The 21,520-nt window shown below is 44.1% G+C and overlaps 1 protein-coding gene across 9 annotated transcripts in view; it reads right to left on the reverse strand.

The window, feature by feature from the left end:
• Positions 1-17,249: 17,249 nt before the first annotated feature.
• Positions 17,250-21,520, reverse strand: part of LOC123514827 (cubilin-like) — a 226,654-nt gene continuing 222,383 nt past the window's right edge. For 6 of the 9 annotated variants that reach the window (XM_045273049.1, XM_045273050.1, XM_045273054.1 and 3 more), the window contains 2 exons: positions 20,602-20,690; positions 17,250-19,923 (listed from right to left, as the gene is read on the reverse strand). In XM_045273049.1, coding sequence (XP_045128984.1) covers positions 19,837-19,923; positions 20,602-20,690 — 176 coding nt within the window. In that variant the 3' untranslated portion in view covers positions 17,250-19,836. The remainder of the gene's footprint in view (positions 19,924-20,601; positions 20,691-21,520) is intronic. The other 3 variants (XM_045273058.1, XM_045273055.1, XM_045273057.1) reach the window with 2 other exon arrangements.

Genomic DNA, 21,520 nt, shown 5'->3' on the forward strand with positions numbered 1-21,520 from the left:
TAAAATCTGTACATTGAATATTTGACAAAACAAAGCAGTGTAAGGTGTTAACTGCCGTATGTAACCATTACGCTGTGACAAAAAACATGAGATACACCCCTTCGACCTGGCAGTTCAGGCTAAAGAACTGAAATACATCCTTTCGACTAAAACTTCACATTATAAAAGAAATGTAAGTCACAAATCAAACAGGCGTATCTGTGGCGTAACTAAACGCTCACATTTAAAAAAAAACTTTAGGTCACAAGACGAACAGGCGTATCATCTTCTCTCCCCTAAATATACCTAAAAACTTCATTCAATGACAACCTGAGTTTATGCATTAAAAAATTCAACGTTTCGTCTACATATGGAAGTTCATTGCACCTAAATACCTTTAAAACTGTTCTAGTAGTGAATGAAAGCATTTGGTAAAAAACTTTAGATCGCTCTCCTGAAAAATCGAGAAATCTGAGATACGCCCGTTCGTTTTGAGAGCCGCGAAATGTTTGGAAAATTTAAGTTGAGAAAAAGATTGAGGAATGTACCTGCAGCTCATTGCTAGACACTGTCACCTGTGTTATGCGCTCAGCTCACAGACATGAGTCTCCGACACGGAAACGGTAATCATTTCAGGGAAAATCATCATAGTACCTCCTCAGGTCACCCCAACTTGCAGAAGCGAAACGCAAGAGTACCTTGCTTTGAGAGATTCTGGAGAGGGATTGGATAAATAGGACAAAATAAAGATATTAGATTGTGATTGGAGGAGCACAACGGAGAAGATAAGGTAACAGCATAAGCAAAAGGACTAGAGGTAAAAAAAAAGTCAAGAATGTTGAGCACATCTCCAAGGAATAAGAGTAGTGTTGCTCAAGTTGCTCTAGTTCAAGGGTTCTGAACCTTAGGTTCACAAGATTTCCAGGGGTACTTTGAGGGCTAATATAATAATATTCTTTGCTGTATACCATTGCATATTGAGTTGGTGTCAGTCATTAAATCATCATTCTATTTGATGTCAGAATTAACATTCTGTTAGGTGATAGATTATTGGGGGATTCAGGTAAATGGTCTTATAACTCAGGGGATTCTTAACGAGAAATAGATTGAGAACTTGTAATATTCACTCTAGCCAGGACGCACATGGAATTGTAAATTGTAGTTAGGTTATGCTCTGCTCATTATTAAAGTGCCTTCGGTCGCGGAGACGGTATGAGCTGGCGTGTAAGTGGTGATGAATTGTGGGCTCAGTCATGATTGACCCCACGTGGTCCCAGTTTCCAGGCAGTGAGCCTGGCGACAAGTCAAGATGTGCACCTCGGACGGATTAGCGGAGTGACTGTGCTAATTTTATCTGGGCAGGTCACTACAGTATCCCCACTCTCACGCAAAAAAGAAGACCCAGGCTAGCATAAAGTGACGACGTCCAGACGGTTGACAGGGAGTGAAGGCGAGTGGGAAGATATGGGGAAAGGATGTTGTATAGCAGGAGGAAGAGGTGGTGGTGCAGGACGCGAAGGGGAGTGGGAGGGGACAGCTGGGGCGAGCAGTGGCGGTGGGGGGCCTGCAGGCGACGAGCTTGGCGAGGGGAAGGCACTGCTGGGCTCATGGCCTACCAGGCGACGAGGTAAGGGCGGCGCTGACCACGAAGTGATAGGATTCTCAGCGGTGGCGATCCGGAGAGGCAGGCAGAGCGGTACCACCTCCCTTGGGTGTGGAAGGCGCAAAGACTCCGCCGCGGGCGGAAGGTGCGGCTGGGAGGACAAGGATGGCGCTGCGGGTGGTGGGTGGGGATGGCCTTGGGGTGTGGACTGGGCAGATAGCAGGTGATCCGCCTTCACTCTGTCCCAGGAAGTGATGCATGGGCGGCCTTTTATTTCTAAGATGACGTACTTCTTGCTCCGGTGCAACATGCGATACAGGCCCGTGTAAGGGGGCTGGAGATGTCCTGTGGTGGCGTTGGTCCTTAGGAAGACGTCGGAAAGTGGATGGGGCGGGAGGAGGGTGGACAAGGAAGAGTGGGCTGGAGATACACTATTGCCTGCCGAAATGCTGGTAGAAAGGCCAGAGTTGTCCACGGGCCCCAGTGCAGCAAATTGGCCAAGAAGCCGTAAGTCCTCCCCATAGACCAGCTCCTCCGGCATGTGGTGCATGCCTCCAGGTCAAAAGGATGATTAGGAGAGCATCAACCCAGTTATCAGGATGAGGAAGGGCGCGAATCGCCTCCTTGAGGTGCTGGTGGAAGCCCTCCACCATGACGTTGGCCTGTGGGTAGTAGGCTGTGGTGTGCTGGTGTGCCATGCCGAATAAGGCCATGAGCTCATCCCAGGCATGATGCTCAAAATGTACCCTCTGGTCAGTGATGATGGTGACTGGCGCTCCGAAGTTCAACATTCACCCTGAACGGAAGTGGGCAGCCATACATTCCACTGTCATGCATCAGAGGTGTAGCCTTGATACATGATGGAGCAATGCCGTGCTAGTGACAGTGTACTCAGTGACTCATGCATGTGCCGCCCTTCAACTACGATGGTTCCTGCACCTCGAGGCTGCTTGGGCCGGAATGAACCTTCCTGACCTGCAGCAATACCAGGCAGTTGTCTGACCGCTCCCCTCCAAGGGTGCCGCCTGTCTTTACAGTCTCCTGGCCATCCTGCCAAAGGCAGACAGGTATGTCGCTATCAAGTCTGCCGTCATCGGGGCTTTTGGTCGATCTCGTAAGGTCTGTTACGCCACACTGGAGTCGGCTTGGTATGAGCCCGGCCACTCCTTGGCGCTCCTGGTAAGATTGTCTACTCTGAACAGGTAGGCAGGTTTCCCACTTTCAGAGGATATGGTGCGCCATAAATTCCCCTCCCTCCTGCCGCTTCCTTTCCATCTCCAGCTGGTGGCAGCCCCACAGGCCTTCTCCATGGAGAAATATGCTGCGCTCGTGAACAGAGTGCAAGAGGCCCACGCGACGTCGCCTCCACAGCAGTTCTCCGTCCCAGCCTGCCTGTGCCCCCTCAGTGCCGCAGCCCCAATAGACCATAAGCGTCCCTCTGCTGACTCCCTCGCGCTCCACATCCTCCAGCAGCGGTGGCGGCTGGGGTTTGCCATGACCCTCCCCCTGGCTCCAGTGTCCCTCTCTACCGAGGCCCGCCTTGCTTTGGTAGAAGCCTCCCTGCGGCACTTGGAGGCTGTCCTCGCCCGTTCTCCTGCCCCAGTGGACGCAGAGGCCTGTTTTTACCAGAGGCATTTAGGACAGGGGGCGCAAAACTGCCAACCGCCATGTGCTTGACCGCGTCAGGGAAATGGGACAGGCGAGGGCTGCTAACACCATTCCCCGCCCCCGCCTCTCCTCTTCCTCTCTGCTCCGGCCCGTCCTCCCGCTGTCCTGTATCCGCTCAGTCTCCACCGGCAGTGGAGCCTGCCCCGGACCCTACGGAACCTGCACCGTCTCTGCTGCTGGTCCCTCAGAGTTCCACAGGCGGCCATGGCCGCCCACTGTCTTCTGCACATTGTCCTCGCTGCAATCGGTGGTCCTCAGGTGGCAGCACCCCCATCTCCTCCAGCACTCTATCTGCAGGCCACTGGTGGCCCAGCCTCCGCTTCGCCCACCCATCTGCGGCCCTCGGTTGGACGCGCTCCGACCCTGCCTTCTGCTGGCCGTCTGGCCGCGGGTGCAGGTCGCTCCTACTGGCCACCCTCTTCTAAAGCCCATGGGTGGTTGTGCTTTGCCTCTGCCGCCGGCTCCCCACCAGACTGAACCTACTGCATCCCTGCCAGCAGGCCGCTCTCACTTTCAGGCCTTCTGACTTCACTGCGCCGTCGTCGCCGCCCCAGGACCCAGAGTTTTTTTTTTTTCTTTTTTATGCAAGAGAGAGACCTAGCAAGGGCAACAAAACATTAAAAACAAACCACTAAAACTGCAGGTTCCCTAAAAGATTTTAAATTAATTAGTCAAAAGATAGGGACAAATGTCTTGAAACCTCCCTCTTAAAGGAAGTCAGATCGTAGGAAGACGAAAATACAGAAGCAAGCAGGAAATTCCAGAGTTTACCAGCGAAAGGTATGAATGATAGAGAGTACTGGTTAACTCTTGCGTTAGTTGGAGAGAATAGGGATGAGAGGAAGAAAACAGCGACGCCGCAGGAGGAGAGAAAGCATGCAGTTAGTAAGATCAAAAGAGCAGTTAGCATGATAATAGCGATAAAAAATAGAAAGAACTGCAACATACCGGCGGTGAGAAAGAGGCTGCAGACAGTCAGTCAGAGGAGGGGGAGTTGATGAGACGAGAAGCTTTTAATTCCACCCTATCTAATAAAACTGAGTGGAACCCCACCGAACATGCGAAGATTACTTCATACAAGAACGGATAAGGCCCTTGTACAGAATTAGCAGTTGAAGGGGCGAGAAAAACTGGCGGAGACACCTCAGAACGCTAACTTCATAGAAGCTGTTTTAGCAAGAGATGAGACGTGAAGTTTCCAGTTACGATTATGAGTAAAGGACAGATCGAGGATATTCAGTGTGAAAGAGGGAAACAGTTAAGTATCATTGAAAAAGAGGGGATATTTGTCTGAAAAATTTGTCTAGTTGAGATGAGGTTTAGTAGAGGAGAGGTGGTGTTCTACAGATTGAAAATTAGATCGAAACCCGCGAATGTTACAGAAGTTAATGAAGAAAAAGTTGAGGAATCGAGGTGTCAAGACATTTTGGGTCACTAATGAGAGAGCAGTCCGACCTGGGGACATTTCTGGTCCCTCACCAGAAGGAGACTCTGACGCTGGATTTGGAATAGCCATTTTATAATTTTGAAATTTAAGTGAAGGGTGTGTGTGTGGTGGGTACATGTAGTTTTGTTTAAAGAAGAAGAGCTGTCTTTAGAGGGCAGGCTGTGATTGCCCCCTTGAGTTATGAGACACAAAGAGAAACGTTAAGCGAGATCACAACTAGCTCTAATGGAAGGTTCACAGCACCCTCTTAGCTAGTGCTATTAGACCTCCTCTCTTGGAGTAAATTATCATGAGGTAGTTGTCTATTACTTCCTTTCCAGTGGTTGTCTCCCAGCCAGCGCATTCTCCACTGCGTGAGAGACATTTACTCCAGTGTTCATTTCCTGGTGGATTGCGTGAGAGACATTTACTCCAGTGTTCATTTCCTGGTGGATTGCAAGGCAGCTGACCCAGACTGGGTGTGCCAAAGGCATCTTCAGGAAACCCCTTGTAAAAGTTAAAGGGTGTCAATGCCAGTGCTATTCCTCCATGTGAGAGCGAGGTTAACATGCATCTGAAGCGGGCATCCTTCGTTGCCAGGATGTGGGTGTCTGCCGATTCGCCATAAATTAATCAGCATCCAGGAGAAAGCAATGGTTGGGAATTCAAAGATAGCTTCTACTGTCCCATATGGCATGAAGGTAGCCAGCTTCCAGACACACTCAGTCCACATGTAGATGATGGTAAATAGGACGAAGAGGAGGAGAAAGACATGACCGTGTCCTCGGACGATGAGGACCTTTCTGATGATGAATAAAGTATGATATATTATTGTACTTGTAGTGTCATCTCTCTTGAATGATTACTTTTGAGGTATACATATCCTTTCATTGATCAGGTACTGTCATAACAATGGTACATGTACATGAGGTCAGAGATATTTGACTAGCTTCTTTCATTCCAATATTGTTGGGTTCGTAATGTAGTTACTAGACCTAATTTGCTGAGAGAGAATAGAGTGAAATAATACAATGAAATGTACACAATAAAGAATTTCTGGATTTAAAACATGTATGTTTATTTTTAATAGAAGTACTTTGAAAATCATGCTACCTAATTCCACAATATGTATTGAACTGTAGTTATACTGAAGCATTATGCAGTAGGCCCTATGCTTAAAAAAACGGCCTCCTGAAAAGACAGACTGACCCTTAACCTCTTCTTAAGTGTATTTGGTACAGGATTTAACACTTAAGAACGACTGATCCATAACTGTGGTACCCTAAGGAATATTTTCCCGTTGGTTGCGTTCGTGTACTCAAATTGTGAAATAAATGCTTAATCAGTGCTAATAAGAGGTGTTCTTAAGTGGATTAAGTACAGGAGTTGACACTTAAGAATGATATTTCCTGATTCCCTGACCAACACAGAATATTTTGACTGGTTTGGTTCATGTACTCTAAATGTTAATTAAACCTAAATTTGGGGGCCCCCCAGATGGGAACCGCCTTGTCGTGGTGGGGGGCCCCTGTGACCTGGCGAGCGAGGCTAGAGGGGGCTTAGGCCCTGCTCTGCCCTTTCGACGGGGAGAGGGCTACCCATGCTAGTAAGGTCGCCAGTGGGGGGCCAGACTAAATGGTTCCTACGTAGGCTGCCAGTGGACCAGCGGAGCCACCCGCTGGAGAGATTGCCTAGTAGGGGCCGTCCTGTGCTGGATGGTTGGGTGTCCAGGCTGGGATGCTTTGGGAGAGGGGTCTCGGCTCTGTCGTGGACAAACATTTGTATCATGTGGGGCCTTTTTTTAAAACGACTGGTCCGCATGGGGACGAGGTACCCGTCCACGGCAGCCAGTGCTCCCTCCCATTGTAGTCCCAGTAGGTGGTTTTCCTTGCCCCTGGAGCCAATTTTTTGTGTAACTTTATACATATGGTTAAACACAAAAAGCTGTCAGGTTCTCGTGAGGTGGCTGACCTGGCCCACGAGACGTCATCTTCAGGTCTGAGTGGGAAGGAGGATTCCCCTCCACAAGGGCCTCCCACAGCAGTCTCCTGTTCTGGGAGTTCTTCTGAGGGACGCATTTCTGCTGCATATGACTCCCTTGTGATGGTAAATGTTAATCCATCATTTTCCTATCATGCCTTGCACTCACTTCTCAAGGCGTATGGTACGGTTGTTCGCATTCGACTGGTTTATGATAAGGACTTTCCTTCTAACCGCTGCTATGTGACGTTTATGTCATGTGATGAAGCCCGTTTGGCTTATGAACATGTAGCATCTCTGCCCCTTGCCGGCTCTGGCTTTAAAACTGAATTTCTCCAGTCACGTAATATTTCAGACAGTGACATGGATTACATCCCAAATGTTTTTGAAAACTATTTAGAGAATTCAGTTCCTGAAGTCCGCCAGATCCCGCCTCCACGTTGGTTTGTGGCGTACTATAGAAATGGGCGTGGGAATTTCATCCATGCCTCCCGGTACCTGTCCAAAGAAATCGGCACGATTCCTGAGGGAAACCTCAAGAAATATGGAAGGGGTGCTAGTGCAAGCTAAAGATATTACAGAAGCGAGGATGTTGCAACATCTCCCATGCCCTTCTGACAGCATGTTTGAGACTGTTAAGGCTCATCCCACCTTTAATTATAGCAAAGGTTGTGTTTATAGTCAAGACCTTTATGAATTTCCAGAGGAGGGAATACTAACAATGTGTCCTAGCTCAGTGCAAAAGGTGACTAAGATGAGGAACTCCTCCAACATGGTCCTTCTCACCTTTTTTGGCTTCACCCTCCCTGACTGTGTTAATATCGGACCTATTAATCTTAGGGTGAGGCATTTTATTTCCCGTCCTCTTCAATGTTTCTTGTGCTATGGGTACGGTCACGGCAAAAGCTCCTGCAAAGGAAGCTTCTCGATGTGGTAATTGCTCTGCACTAGACTCACATTCTGAGGAGCATTGCAATGCTGCAGCTTATTGTTTCCATTGCCGGGATGCTCACCAGGTACGTTCCAGGCAATGCCCAGGTATCGCCTGGAGCAGGACATTCTACAGCTTGCTAACACTCAGTTCATCAGCCTCGGTAGCGCCGTGAACTCCTGTACCGCCAGAAGGCCGGTACTGGTGCGACATCCTACGCTTCATTGGCCGCACGCTCTTCACCTGAGTCTGCCGGTCCAAAGACAACTCCTTCTGCTACCTCTCACTCTGTTGGGGCGGGTGGTCCTGTTCATCTAGCTAACAGGTTTGCTTTTTTGTCTGATGACTCAGTTGAGTCATCTGTAAGAAGTGACGAGAATAATCTGGATATGACCAAAGTCACCCATCTAGTGGATGTCCATTTGCCCCCTGCATCGCCTAAGCTTTTGAAGAACATGACCAAACGGCACCGCGATTCTGCGGAGTCGTTAGATTTAACTCAGCCTAAGCAATCTAAGGTTTCTCCTGGTGCACATAATCATGAGTCTTCCAGGGACCGCTCTACTAGGGTAGCTCCAGTAGTTTCTGTTCAGCCTCCTGTGACACCCTCTGTCTCAGATCGGGCTTCCTGTGATGAGGACGGTCTTTGCACGGAGACGTCCGATGACATTGTCACAGCCGTCCCTCGTGGACCTGCTGTGTCAAAAAGTGCAGTCCAGCCTGACCTTCGTCCTCCAATGACCGGTAGGAGTGATGATGGTTCGCATCACTCACCGGTAGGTCCAACGACCTGGCACATCTCAACTCCAGGTGTCTACTCGTCGGTTGATTATTTCTAGTCAGGCGAGTCATGGGCAGCCCCTTCAAAAGGCTCGCCCGTCCACTGCACCTAAATAGTCATCTTCAAGCTTCTACAGTGGAACTGTAGAGGCCTAAGTGCCTCGTGGGGGGAACTCCAAGCTTTATTGTCGGAGTTCTCTCCTGCCTGTGTAGCTCTACAAGAGACTATGCTAGGTGATAGTACTTATTCTAGTCCTCCTGGCTATCGTGCCTTTTTTAGCACTCCTTTCCCTGACCAGGGCCACCACGGTGGCACAGCTATCCTAGTCTGTCAAGACATACCTATTGTCCCCCTGCAACTCAACTCTCCCCTTCAGGTGGTTGCTGTTAAGGTTTTTATGGGACGATCCTACACTATTTGCAGTTTATATCTCCCTCCTCGCCTTTCCTTTTATTGGGAGATTTTAATGGCTGTCACCCATTGTGGGATGAAGGTGCTAGTAATCCTCGTGGGGTTTTAATCGGTTCTTTTATTGAGGATGAGGGATTGGAGGTTTTAAATTCTGGGGATGTTACACATTTCCACAGTCCTACTGGGACTTTTACAGCTATTGATCTTTCTATCTCTACTTCTAATTCTTTCCTTGATTTTAATTGGCGGGTCCTACCGGATTTACACGGTAGTGACCACTTTCCGATTTTATTGGAATCTGTGAACTCTGAGCCACAGTCCCGGCCCCACGCTGGGTTTTAGACAAGGCAGATTGGCCTCGATTCACAGACCTTAGCTCTTTTATCCGTCCGCTGGCTGACTTTTCTACTTGTGCTGAGGCTGTTGATTATTTTACCGATTTTTTAATTTCAGTAGCGCTTCAGACAATCCCTAGGACGTCAGGTCGCTTTACTAAGCGTCCCGTTCCTTGGTGGAACGCAGCATGCACTAAAGCTGTGAAAGAGAAACGGGCAGCTTTCTCTCGTCTCCGGCGACATCGTGGGGACCCGCAGTGCCTGGAAGCTTTTCGGCGCTGCCGAGCTCGGGCCCGCCGCGTTTTGAAAGAGGCACAAAGAGCCTCTTGGAAAGCTTATGTGTCTTCCATTAATGCCCACACCCCTCTTACGGATGTCTTTAACAAAGTCCGCCGAATTGCTGGGAAGTATTCTGCTCCTTCCCCACCAGTTTTGTTGTCTGCTGGGCGAACGGTGGCAGACCCTAGGACTGTCGCCGACCTCTTCGCGGAGCACTTTGCCAGTGTTTCCCGGAGGCATCCTGCATCCCTAGGCGCACGTTACCGCCAGAGAATGGAATCTCTCGGCATAAACTTTTCTTCCGCTGGAGGGGAGTCTTATAATGTCCCTTTCTCTGCTTCCGAGTTGCGGACTGCTTTGTCCCAGTGTCATGACTCTTCTCCTGGTCCAGACGACATTCCTTATGCCTTTTTGCGTCACATGTCTGACCGGGCTTTTAACTTTTTATTAAATCTTTATAATATGATTTGGCATACCGGTGACTTTCCATCTTCTTGGGCTGTGGCAGTGGTTCTCCCATTTCCGAAGCCTGGGAAAGATAATCTCCAGGCTACGAACTACCGTCCTATATCTTTGACATCCTGCATTTGTAAAGTGTTAGAAAAGATGGTAAATGTAAGACTCATGTGGTACTTGGAGAGGGGGAAGTACTTGTCATCGGTACAGTATGGCTTCCGAAAGATGAGGTCTACTACTGATGCTCTTTTATCCCTAGAGTCTTCCATTTGTGAGGCCTTCGCTAATCACCGTCATCAAGTAACAGTGTTTTTTGACCTGGAGAAGGCCTACGACACGGCTTGGTGTCATGGCATTTTACAGTCTTTGTTTAATTTTGGCCTTCGTGGCCACCTTCCTATTTCTATTCAGCAGTTTTTATCCAGACGTCTTTTACGGGTTCGAGTTGGGAGTGTTCTCTCCGAGGCTACTGCTCTAAATGATGGTGTCCCACAGGGAAGTATTCTTAGTGTTACACTATTCGCAGTCGCCATTAATGGTGTGATAGATACTCTTCCAGATGGCATTCACAGCTCCTTATATGTTGATGATTTATGTATTTCTTTTGCTGCTGCTAGGATGTCACTGATTGAGCGCAAGCTCCAACTGGCGATCAATAGGGTGTCCAGTTGGGCCAACATGAACGGTTTTCGATTCTCCACCTCGAAGACCGTAGCCTTGCATTTTTTTCGCAACCGTGGTGTCCATCCAGACCCGGATTTATACCTCGCCAATAGACGCCTCTCATGCGTGGAGGCGACTCGATATCTTGGCCTTTTGTTTGACAACCGTCTCACCTGGGTTCCCCATTTCCGTTCTCTTAAGGCGTCTTGTCGGCAGGCATTATCCCTTCTTCGGGTTTTAAGTCACACCTCTTGGGGTGCGGACAGGGACACGTTGCTTCTGCTTCACCGTACACTTATACTTCCCAAGCTGGAATACGGCTGTGAGATCTACTCATCCGCAACGGATGCACAACTACGCACGCTTGACCCCGTACATCATGCTGGGGTTCGCTTGGCTATGGATGCATTTCGGACATCTCCAATACCTAGCCTTCTAGTGGATGCTGGTTTCTGGCCGCTCGACCTCCGGCGCCAGTCTTCGATGCTCCGGTGTTGGTTTCGCACCCACCGTCTTCCCGATTCTGTCCCTTGTCTGTCAATATTGCGGGACTCGCGTTCGCAGGCGTATACCACTCGACTGAGTCTACCTAAACCTTTTGGCCTTTGAGTGGCAAATCTTATGGCGGACTTATCTATCGACCCCACTCCTGTGCACTCTTTCCGTCTCCCATGAGTCGGTTATTGGCAGCATCCCGTTATCTCAATATGCCCTCCTACCATGGATGGGAAGAAGGATTTTCTGCCGGCTCTGTCCCACACACGGTTTTTAGAACATTTTTTTTATCCATTCTAATGACATCCCTGTTTTTACTGATGATTCCAAATCCGACGCAGGCGTTGGATTTAGAGTTATTTTCCCCTCTTTTTTTCGGTGTGGCAGCCTTCCTTCAGTGGCATCCATCTTCACTGCGGAGTTGTCTGCCATAGTCCTAGCTTTACACATCATTTTTACTCTCCCAGTTTCGTCTTTTACAATTTTTAGTGACTCTCGCAATGTTCTTACTGCTCTCTCTTCCACTATCTCCCTTAACCCATTGGTTTTATCAGCCCTAGAGTGGCTATACCTACTTACCAGAAGAGGATATCGTGTTGGGTTCTGCTGGGTCCCTGGTCACGTTGGTGTTCCAGGGAATGAACACGCAGACCTCCTCGCTAAAGAGGCAGCAAGTCGTGCTCCATCTCCTGCCCCTATTCCGTTCCGAGATGTATTTCCTGTAATTCGTGAGGCAGTTGCAGCAATTTGGCAGAGGAGATGGCTAACGGGGGTAGCAACTTCGAAAATGGGAGAGCTCACTACTTCCTCTATCCCTCAGTGGACATATTCCCATGTCCGGGATCGCCGTGCACAGACTTTATTGACGCGACTGTGCATAGGTCACACGTACCTTACACAAAGGTACCTGTTGACCAGGGACCCTCAGCCTTACTACAGAATATATAAAATACCGTAGCGGCGCCATATGACTGTGGATGTTGTGGCGCCTAAAATTAAAATCCATCCATCCATCCTAAATTTGGGGGTACTTTGAGTGGCGACCCCTGGAATTGGTACAGGAGGCAAAACTAAGAATCACCATTTTAGGGTCCTCACAGTATTATCTGAATATCCTAGGCCTCAAACCTTTCGTACTCAAAAGGTGAAACAAATCTTTGCTGCTTCCCAGACTATCTCCAGCCGCCTTACACGGTCCTGTATCACTTTTTTTTTTTTTTTTAACGTTAAGGCCTACAGCACCTGTAGGCACACTTGAAGAGTATGTAGGAAGTGCTGTTCAGCTTCCGCCCATTAGTGGCGCAGGCAATTTTATTTATAGTGGTAGCCATATTAGGGCCCATATCACCCCCCAAGCTCATCTTGGGTGTAACCACCTAGAACCTGGGTATAATGGTGACATGTAGGTAACTTTAAACGACTTGACAAATGGCAAAGTGGGTCCTATACGTGGTGGGATTCGAACCTACGCGTGGACGTCTGCCCGATCCCCACGCTCATCACCTTATCCACTACGCCACTGCCTCCTCCTCGTGTTGCACTGGGGCAAGAAGTACGTCATCCTCGAGATACATCAATTCTTGGGACAGTGAAGGCGACTCATCTGCCATCTATCCAGCTCGCCTCCTACAGGCACCCCACCACCACTGGTCACTCCAGCTGTCCTCCAGTCGCCTCCTGCACCACCATCTCTTCCTCCTGCTATACAACCTCCTTCCCCTATACATTCCCATTAGCCTTCCACCCTCTGTTACCCTTCCGGGCTTCGTCACTTGCTTCGGGAAGTTAAACCCAAACCCTCAATTATTCCAGGCCTCTTTTTCTATATATTTGCCCTTATACCTCGTAATTTTCTCCCATTTAATTTTCTTTTATGCTAGCCTGGGTCCTCTTTTCTGTGGGGCAGGGGGTTACTGTAGTGACCTGCCCAGGCGAGATTAGCACGGTCACTCTACTAATTCGTCCCAGGTGCACAGTTTGACCTGATATGTACGTACGTACCAGGCTTACTGCCTAGATCTTGGGACCACGTGGGGTCAGTCAGGACCGGGCCCACGACTCAACACCACCTACACGCCAGCTTCTCCAGTCTCCGTGACTACGGCACTTTAATAAACAGCTGCCCATGACAACCTGGTTTACGTATCCATCCACATCCTAGCTGGAGTGAATACTACATGGGGTTCTCATTCTATTTCTCGTTAAGAACCACCTGAGTTTTAAGACCATCTACCTGAAGCCCCAATAATCTATCACTGAACAGAATGTTAATTCTGACATCGAACAGAATGATAATTTAGTAACTGACACCAACTCAATATGCAAGGGTATACAGCAAAGGATAATTATCAGATCAGCCATCTAAGTACCCCTTGAAATCTTATGAACCCCAGGTTGAGAACCCTTGACCTAGAACAACTTGTGCAACACCCTACTTATATTCTTTACCATCTTGGAGATTTGCCCAACATTCTTGACCTTTTTTTTACCTCTAGTCGTTCTGCTTATGCTGTTACCTTATCTTCTCCGTTGTGCTCCTCCTATCACAATCTCATATCTGTATCTTGTCCTATTTATCCAATCCCTCTTCAGGATACCCCAAGTTGAAGTGCTCTTGTGTCTCACTTCTGCAAATTTGGGGGACCTGAGGATGTACTATGCTTATTTTCCCTGGAATAATTACCGTTTCTGTGTCAGTGAGCTGAGTGCATAGCACAGGTGATAGTGTCTAGCATGGAGCTGTACATTCCTCACTCTTTTTCTCAACTTAATCATCCAAACATTGATTTAACATGGCCTGTTCTCACACTATACATGATAGAAAGGTTGCCCACGAAGGGCACTTGAGCCTTCCATCACTTGAATCTCATGCACCTTATATTCCTGCCTAGAATCATGCAGAGTCTATTTTTTTAACTTATCAAACATTCTTTTATTAGCAGAAAATGTCAAAATCTTTTGAAATCAACTCCCCTCAAGACTTCTGGTATCTGGCAAAAAATATCTCCATCTTTCTCCTTTATTCCATCCTGATTTCATCACTGCCATCACTTCTGTCTCCTTTATTCCATCCTGATTTCATCACTGCCATCACTTGTCTCTTGAACTGAATTCTTATCTCAAACTTTTGCTAATAACTCTATTTAGAATGGTTCTAGACTTGTTCTTCTTCTTTTCTTCCCTTTGAGTATTAGCTATATTCAGAAATGGCTTTCCCTCTCACGACAATAATTTTTCAAGGCTATAGAGACAATAAGCTGGGTTTTCAAGACAGACTGGTAGAATTTCTAGTTTATTAAAGGTAGAAACTACCACGAGAACCATAAGCAGTGATAATGAAAGCAAAGCTTTTCTGAATTTGGGCTATAGTATTTCATGCCTTTGATTGAAATTCTTCTTAATGTTGTTTTCCATGCCTCAACTGGTCCAAACACTCGAAAAGCTTATAGACCTAATGGGGACTCTCCTATTGTTCTCAAAAACTCAAACTGTCTATCAACTTCTACTTTTCTTTCTTGCTGGAAGTTTGCTTACATTCAGCCTGTTCTTAAAAAGGGTGACCATTATAATCCCTCAAAGTACCATCTTATAGCCTTAATCTCTTGCATATCTAAAGTTTTTAAATCTACCCTTAATACAAAGAAACGTCTATCACTTCACAATCTTCCATCCGATTGCCAATATGGTTTCTATTGAGGCTGTTCTGCTGATGATCTGGCTTTCTTTACTGAGTCTTAGTCATCCTCTTTAAGAGATTTTGGTGAAACTTTTGCTATTGCCTTACACATATCAACAGTGGTGTCACCTGGCCTGGATATAAAGGGCTAAAGGCCTGGATAATTCAACAGAGGTGCAACACAACATAATATTGACGGGAGGAAGAATAAAGTTTAAGTTAAACTTGACTCATGTGCATTTTTGGGGGAAATATGGCTACTGATATATTCTGTACGCATCATCACTCAACTTTTTCACATGGTCTGGTGTTGAAAAAATAAGCAAACAAAAAATTAAAAAAATCATGTAACCTCTCACATGTTTTAAAAATTGCAGAGGAGGAATATGACTTCACTTCAGTCAAAATATTTATATTTTTGCTTTAATCCTTGTGTTATCTATATGTGCATCATCCTGTTTCTATCAATATAATACAATTTAATTTTGACAAATTTTGAAGTAACCACAAGGCTAAGGAAAGCATAGAAATAGAGCCTTTTTTTTTCCCCAGGAGGGATCCCCTAGACTTTCCTATAAAGGTATGGGCTCAGCCCCCAATGTTTTCAGTCCCAAGAAATGCTCCTGCATATCAAGAGCTTTTGATAGTCAGGCATAGAGCTTTGAATCTCAAAACTGCTACCCTCTTACAGTTTCTATCCTTTTCCTTGCAGCTTTATCTCTAGTTTCCTTTCTGACCATTCTATTGCTGCTATGGTAGACAGCCACTGTTCTTCTAAATCTGTTAACAGAGGTGTCTCATGGTTCTGTCCTGTCACACACTCTTTTCCTGTTATTCATTAATAATCTAAACCAAACTTCTCATCCTATCCATTCCTATGCTGATGATACCACCCTACACTTTTCCATGTCTTTTCAGAGATGACTAACTTTCAGGAATTTAACAGATCCTGCAGGGATGCCACAGAATGTTTGACTTCTAATCTTTCTAATATTTCTGATAGAGGTAGAGAAAACTTGTAGTGTTCAATGCTTCAAAAGCTGAATTCCTCCATCTGTCAACTTGCTGCAGCCTTTCAGCCAATTATTCCCTATTCTTCAATGACACTGAACAGATCCCTCTTCAACACTGAATATCCTCAGCCTGTCCTTTCCTTATAATCTAAACTGGAAACTTTACATCTCATCTCTTATTAAAACAGCTTCTATGAAGTTAGGCATTCTGAGGCATCTCTGCCAGTTTTTCTCATTAATGATCTTCTAAAACAAAATTTCTTGCCTTATCCATTCCTACACTGATGATACCACCCTACACTTTTTCACATATTTTCAGAGACAGCCAAGCCTTTAGAAGTTAACAGATCCTGCAGGGATGCCTCAGAAAGTCTGACTCCTAATCTTTCCATGATATCTGATTGTGGCAGAGAAAACTTAGTTTGTAGTGTTCAATGCCTCAAAAATTCAATTCCTCCATCTATCAACTCAACACAAACTTCCAGACAACTGTTCTCTCTTCTTCAATGACACTCGACTGTCCTTTTTTCTACACTGAATATCTCCAGTCTATACTTTACTCACAATCTAAATTAGAAACTTTGCACCTCATCTCTTGCTAAAACAGCTTCTGTTTAGTAAGGCATTCTGGGGCATTTCTGCCAGTTTTTCTCATCCCCAACTGCCAACTCTGTACATAGAAGGGCCTATCAGCCCATGCATGAAGTACTCTTTGCACATATGGGTGGTTCCACTCAGTTTTATTAGACAGGGTGGAATCAAAACCTTATCTTATCAACTCTCCTCTGACTGACTCTTCAGCCTCTTTCTCACTGGCACAATGTTGCATCTCTTGCCATCTTCTACTGCTATTACCATGTTAACTGCTCTTCTGATCTTTCCAACTGCATGCCTCCCTTTCTCCTGCAGCTTTGCTACACAAAACTTTCCTCTTTCTCTCACCCCTCACTGCCTAACTCACTAATGCAAGAGTTAACCAGTACTCTCAATCGTTCATATCTTTCTCTGGTAAACTCTGGAACTCCCTAGTATTTCCAACTTCCTATGACTTCACCACATTTAAGAGGAGGTTTCAAGATGTTTGTCCTTTTGTGTTGGCTAACTATCTCTGATCTGTAAGGGGACTGACAACTAAGTACGCCTTTTTTATTTATGATGCCATTTTTCCCCTCTTACATAAATTATTAGCTTGAATATATATATATATATATATATATATATATATATATATATATATATATATATATATATATATATATATATATATATATGTGTGTGTGTGTGTGTACAGAAAATAAGAGCAAATTGCTTTAAGATTCCTGCCCAAAATAACATGCAATTCTTGATATTGTTACATAATGTCACTAAAATATACCTTTCTAACAAGGCCTTGCTTCCTCAAAAGAAATTATGTAAATTTTCAACAAACATCCAATTTCCAAATCTAGTATTGTCTCTAAAAATTTAAGTAATTCTACCTTACAAGCAAAGATACAATGAAAGAATAATACTCAAATATAAGTAATCAAAATATGAAAATAAGAAAAGCTTCATTTAGAAAGGAATCTGGAAACTTTTTTATTTGATACTATGAGATATACTGAGACAGATTGATCATTACATATCTTACATGAGTGTAACACAGCTATGATTAAGCTGGGAAACACCAGGGCAGTTGGTTGTTGCTGTATATACACTCGCACATACACTCAGTCAGCAGTACATCATAAAAGCTTTGTATAACATTCCAAAAAATAATAATAATTATAATAATCACCAAGCATGTGCTAAAATTATCTGAAAAACATTATGAAAACTGTGGCTGTCAAAGTAAGAAATTGCATTGTCCTGTCATTTAAGAATCACACCTCCCAAGCGTTCCAAGGCAGGGCGCAGCGGCAGTAAGCACACAAGGGCGCCTCTACTTCGGGACCTGAGTGACCCAAGCACTCAATGCATATGTACAGCGTGTCCACTTTTTGCTTCTTTCATTTTACGGTTCTTTATGTCACTTTTCCCCATCAACATCATGAAAAAAAATGCCTCCTAAGCCCGTATCCAGACTGGAAACTATGGATGCACTCAAGAGGGATTTCTAATGTGTAAATTTGGGGGTAAATTACATAAATGACCTGAAAATGATCAGTGTCCAGTGGAGACTTCCAGTAATGTATTTTACAAAGGAATCATAGAGAGGGGCAACTACCTTTGTCATTTGTCTCAGAGTGGTTTATGATTTAAGGGATGCTTCTGCATAAGCATTTTCAGTTTCTTTAGTTTGTAATAATTTTGATCAGTTTGGGAGTCATATGTACGCTTCCCAACGTAACACTCAACGAGAACAAAGAGACAGACATGTAGAACAATGCGCAACAGATACATTTCTTTGCTTCACATGCCAGAGTGTACTAACAGCCACTTCCTGGGGCTGTACACCATTACACTTCATGATACCCAATATTGTTCGTATCAATGTTCTGGTTGATACCACACAGCAGCCAGTCCACATTTGTGCCACTTACACCGATAAACCCGCTTTATGTTTGTTAAGACCTGGGCCAGGAATCAAATAAGTTATCCTTGCTCACGTGATTCCATGTCAGGGGGAAGACCATAATAATTATACCAGCAGCTTCTGACACAAGCTGGCCACCTGACTCAGCCAGGATTAAGACTGTAGTGTGGAAACTCCAGGAACTGAAGCTAATATGGAATTGGAAATGTCCTAAGAGTGGTGGTTCTCTTTGATGGAAGGTGTGACCAATCATTGAAGAGATACCACTTACTTTTTTTCAATAACTACAAAATGAATGAGAGAATTGACTGAACAGTCAAATAAATGGAGCCAATAACAAATGATGCTATAAGATTATAATTCATAACAAAATTGTAACTACGTAGATCTAAACAAGTAGTGAGGCATAAAGCCTTTTTTTGTTTTTTTTTTCATAAATGGGATAAAAAGGTGAGTCTAGAAGCAAAGAGGAACTACCATGCCTCACTACTGCAAAAAGCACAGATGGAACAGATGTGCAGAAAGGGTAACAGGTCTCAGAACATCAGTATATGAGCAAGAAATAGGATTGGAACAAATAATCTCAACATCACAACAACTAGACTGTCTCTTATCCTATCTGATATTGAGCACACGTCTTACAGTAGTGTTGATGGTGACCTGTTGAGCACCATAATAATACATGCCTCCAGGTAGCATTTTTTATGCATATGCAATGTCTTTCTCACAATGAGTGGCTTAGGAAGTATTTGTGATGAAGTTCACAAGCAATCAATTCTTTTATCACTGAAACATAACAATGTGAACTAACACTTTCTATCAAGTAATAAAATTCTTGTAGTCTCCTGCATTTTACAGGGGCTGCTCATTTTCTTATAAATCATTTGCTAGATCAGTACTTTCATTAAAAAAATCTATTAAAAATGTGTCCATTAGAAAACCCAGTGTACTAACTTTTCTTTGTTTTATTAGTGTTATGGGTGTTTGCTAATAAGCTTGATGTTAACCTATGTTAGCACAATAAAATTACTGATTGCCCTTGCATGACCACAGACGGTAGCTGCACCACTCATGTTAGCACCTGTGAGAAGCTCCTGCAGCGGGGCGCAGCACAGCAGCTCCAGTGTTGCACGAGTCACTTCTCATAAAAATAGAGGTACAAGAACTCTCACTTATTTCCAACGATATTTTGTCACCAAAAACAATAGATATCAAAGTCATAACAACTTAGTCTCTACAAGTTTCCATACTTTTCTGTTTATTATATATATATATATATATATATATATATATATATATATATATATATATATATATATATATATATATATATATATAGTCACATTACTGAAAATAACAACACAGGATCACCATAACAAGTATTTCACCAGTCAAGCAAGTTGAGGTGAGCATTATCTCTCTCTGTTATCTTCTGCATGTAATAATATGTGAGCCAATCTATCTTGGATTCTTAAAATGGCCGTCAAGATATCTTGGGAATGTCTCCTGATTCAGTACATCAGGAGCCCATGGTGTGATGAGGCTGTTGGAGTGGGTGTTCGCGATTCCTCAGCACCACCGCCTGGGGGAATCAGCCCACAGGGAGGGTGGTGCTGGGCGTAGTCTCAGACAACTGTCTCGGTGCGAAGCGAGGTGCGGCTCAGGTGATGGGCCTGACGGGCACCCAGGACGGGAGACAAATTGCGATCACCCTGAAACCCACAAGTTCTTATCAACCACTTTTAAATCTTGAGGGAACAGACATTTGACTGGGTCAGTGAATGTGACTGATGAAGTAATGCAGATGTTATTTGATAAAATTATGATAGCTAAAAACTATCTTTTTTATGATATGTAAGGGAAAAGGGGTAACATTATGAAGATTAAAGATGATCAGCACTGTCAAATCTTAAAATCAACACAAATATAACAACTGGAAGTCATTTTACCAGATGCCTTTTCCCACAGAGAAATAATTACTACAATGAGTTTTACTTAGAGACATTTCCTTGTGTTTTGTAGTAATGTTTCCTGTAAATTTATGTCTTGAATATAATGAGGCACATATCAAAGTATGATGACATAGGCATTTAGGTTTGGTACATATATATATTAATTTTTTGTATTTGAATTCATTATCAAATAACAAGAGCTAAATTTTAACTTAGTTTCATTATATAACCAAATCTCTTGCTAACACTTATTAGCAAAACATTAAATAGTTATGAAGAAAAGTACTAGAAGGGAACATAAAAAAATAGAGGAAACAGGAAACAAGCAAAATGATGACAACAAATAAGCAACTCAACCATTCATGGATACATAGTTTCCATCTGGAAAAGAAGGGAAATGCACATTATTGTACAACTGCCAAAATAATATAGAGCTACCTGGAGAGTGGCATGAAAGCTGGGTAGAAGGCTGATATGAGGGGTCAAGCGCAGATACCCAAAGGCTTGTTGTGACAGATCAAGCAGAGCTTCAAAATAATAAGACAAAATAAAATAATGAATGGCACAAAAGATAAAATAAGAAAAAGCTCTACTTACACATCAAATGTAATGAAGAACACATAATTTCACAAGGGTATTTATGTGAGTCAGCATTAATACACATTATCGTAGCAACATATAACTATAAAGCTGATGAGATGTGTGAAGTCTGTATGTTGCCCTCCACCCAACCCTTGAAAAGTATGAGATGAAAGAAAATATTTGTGCATAAAGAAGTTTACAATACATATTTATATATGTATATTTATTCCTATGTAATAGGGATGTGCAGTCAGGTTGGAAGAATACTGCCACCACATTCTTTGTAAGTTGTGAAATGATAAGAAAAAGAAACAAGTGAGGGGATTTTGAAATAAAATTACCAAGGAAGCTGTTCCTCAGTCCACTCACTATCATTTCACTTGTCTTTTACAACACACAAGGAATGTAAATCAACTATTCATAATTACATTAAGTGAGCACAAGCTAGTAATGAGTAAAAATCTATAAGAATCATGTTAAAAATACAACCTATTAAACCTTGACTATTATACAATACAATATGCTACACTATGACCTCAAAGTTTTTAACTTTTCATTTGAAAGCTCCTCCTATTTGAAGAAAAAAAGAAAGCACTTTCTGTTACACAGAAGCTTATGCATTTCTTATTCAAATCTTTTTTGTGCTATCTAAGTAGAACTTTAAAACAGTTAAAAATTTTTGAGTGGTGCTCTTACAAGTAAATTTCAAATATCACTTCCTTTAGTTCTAAATCATCATGTAAGAAACTTAAATGGGGGAAAAAAACAAAAAAAG

Source organism: Portunus trituberculatus, chromosome 38 (genome assembly GCF_017591435.1).
Source record: "Portunus trituberculatus isolate SZX2019 chromosome 38, ASM1759143v1, whole genome shotgun sequence".
Classification (NCBI taxonomy): Eukaryota; Metazoa; Arthropoda; class Malacostraca; order Decapoda; family Portunidae; genus Portunus; species Portunus trituberculatus.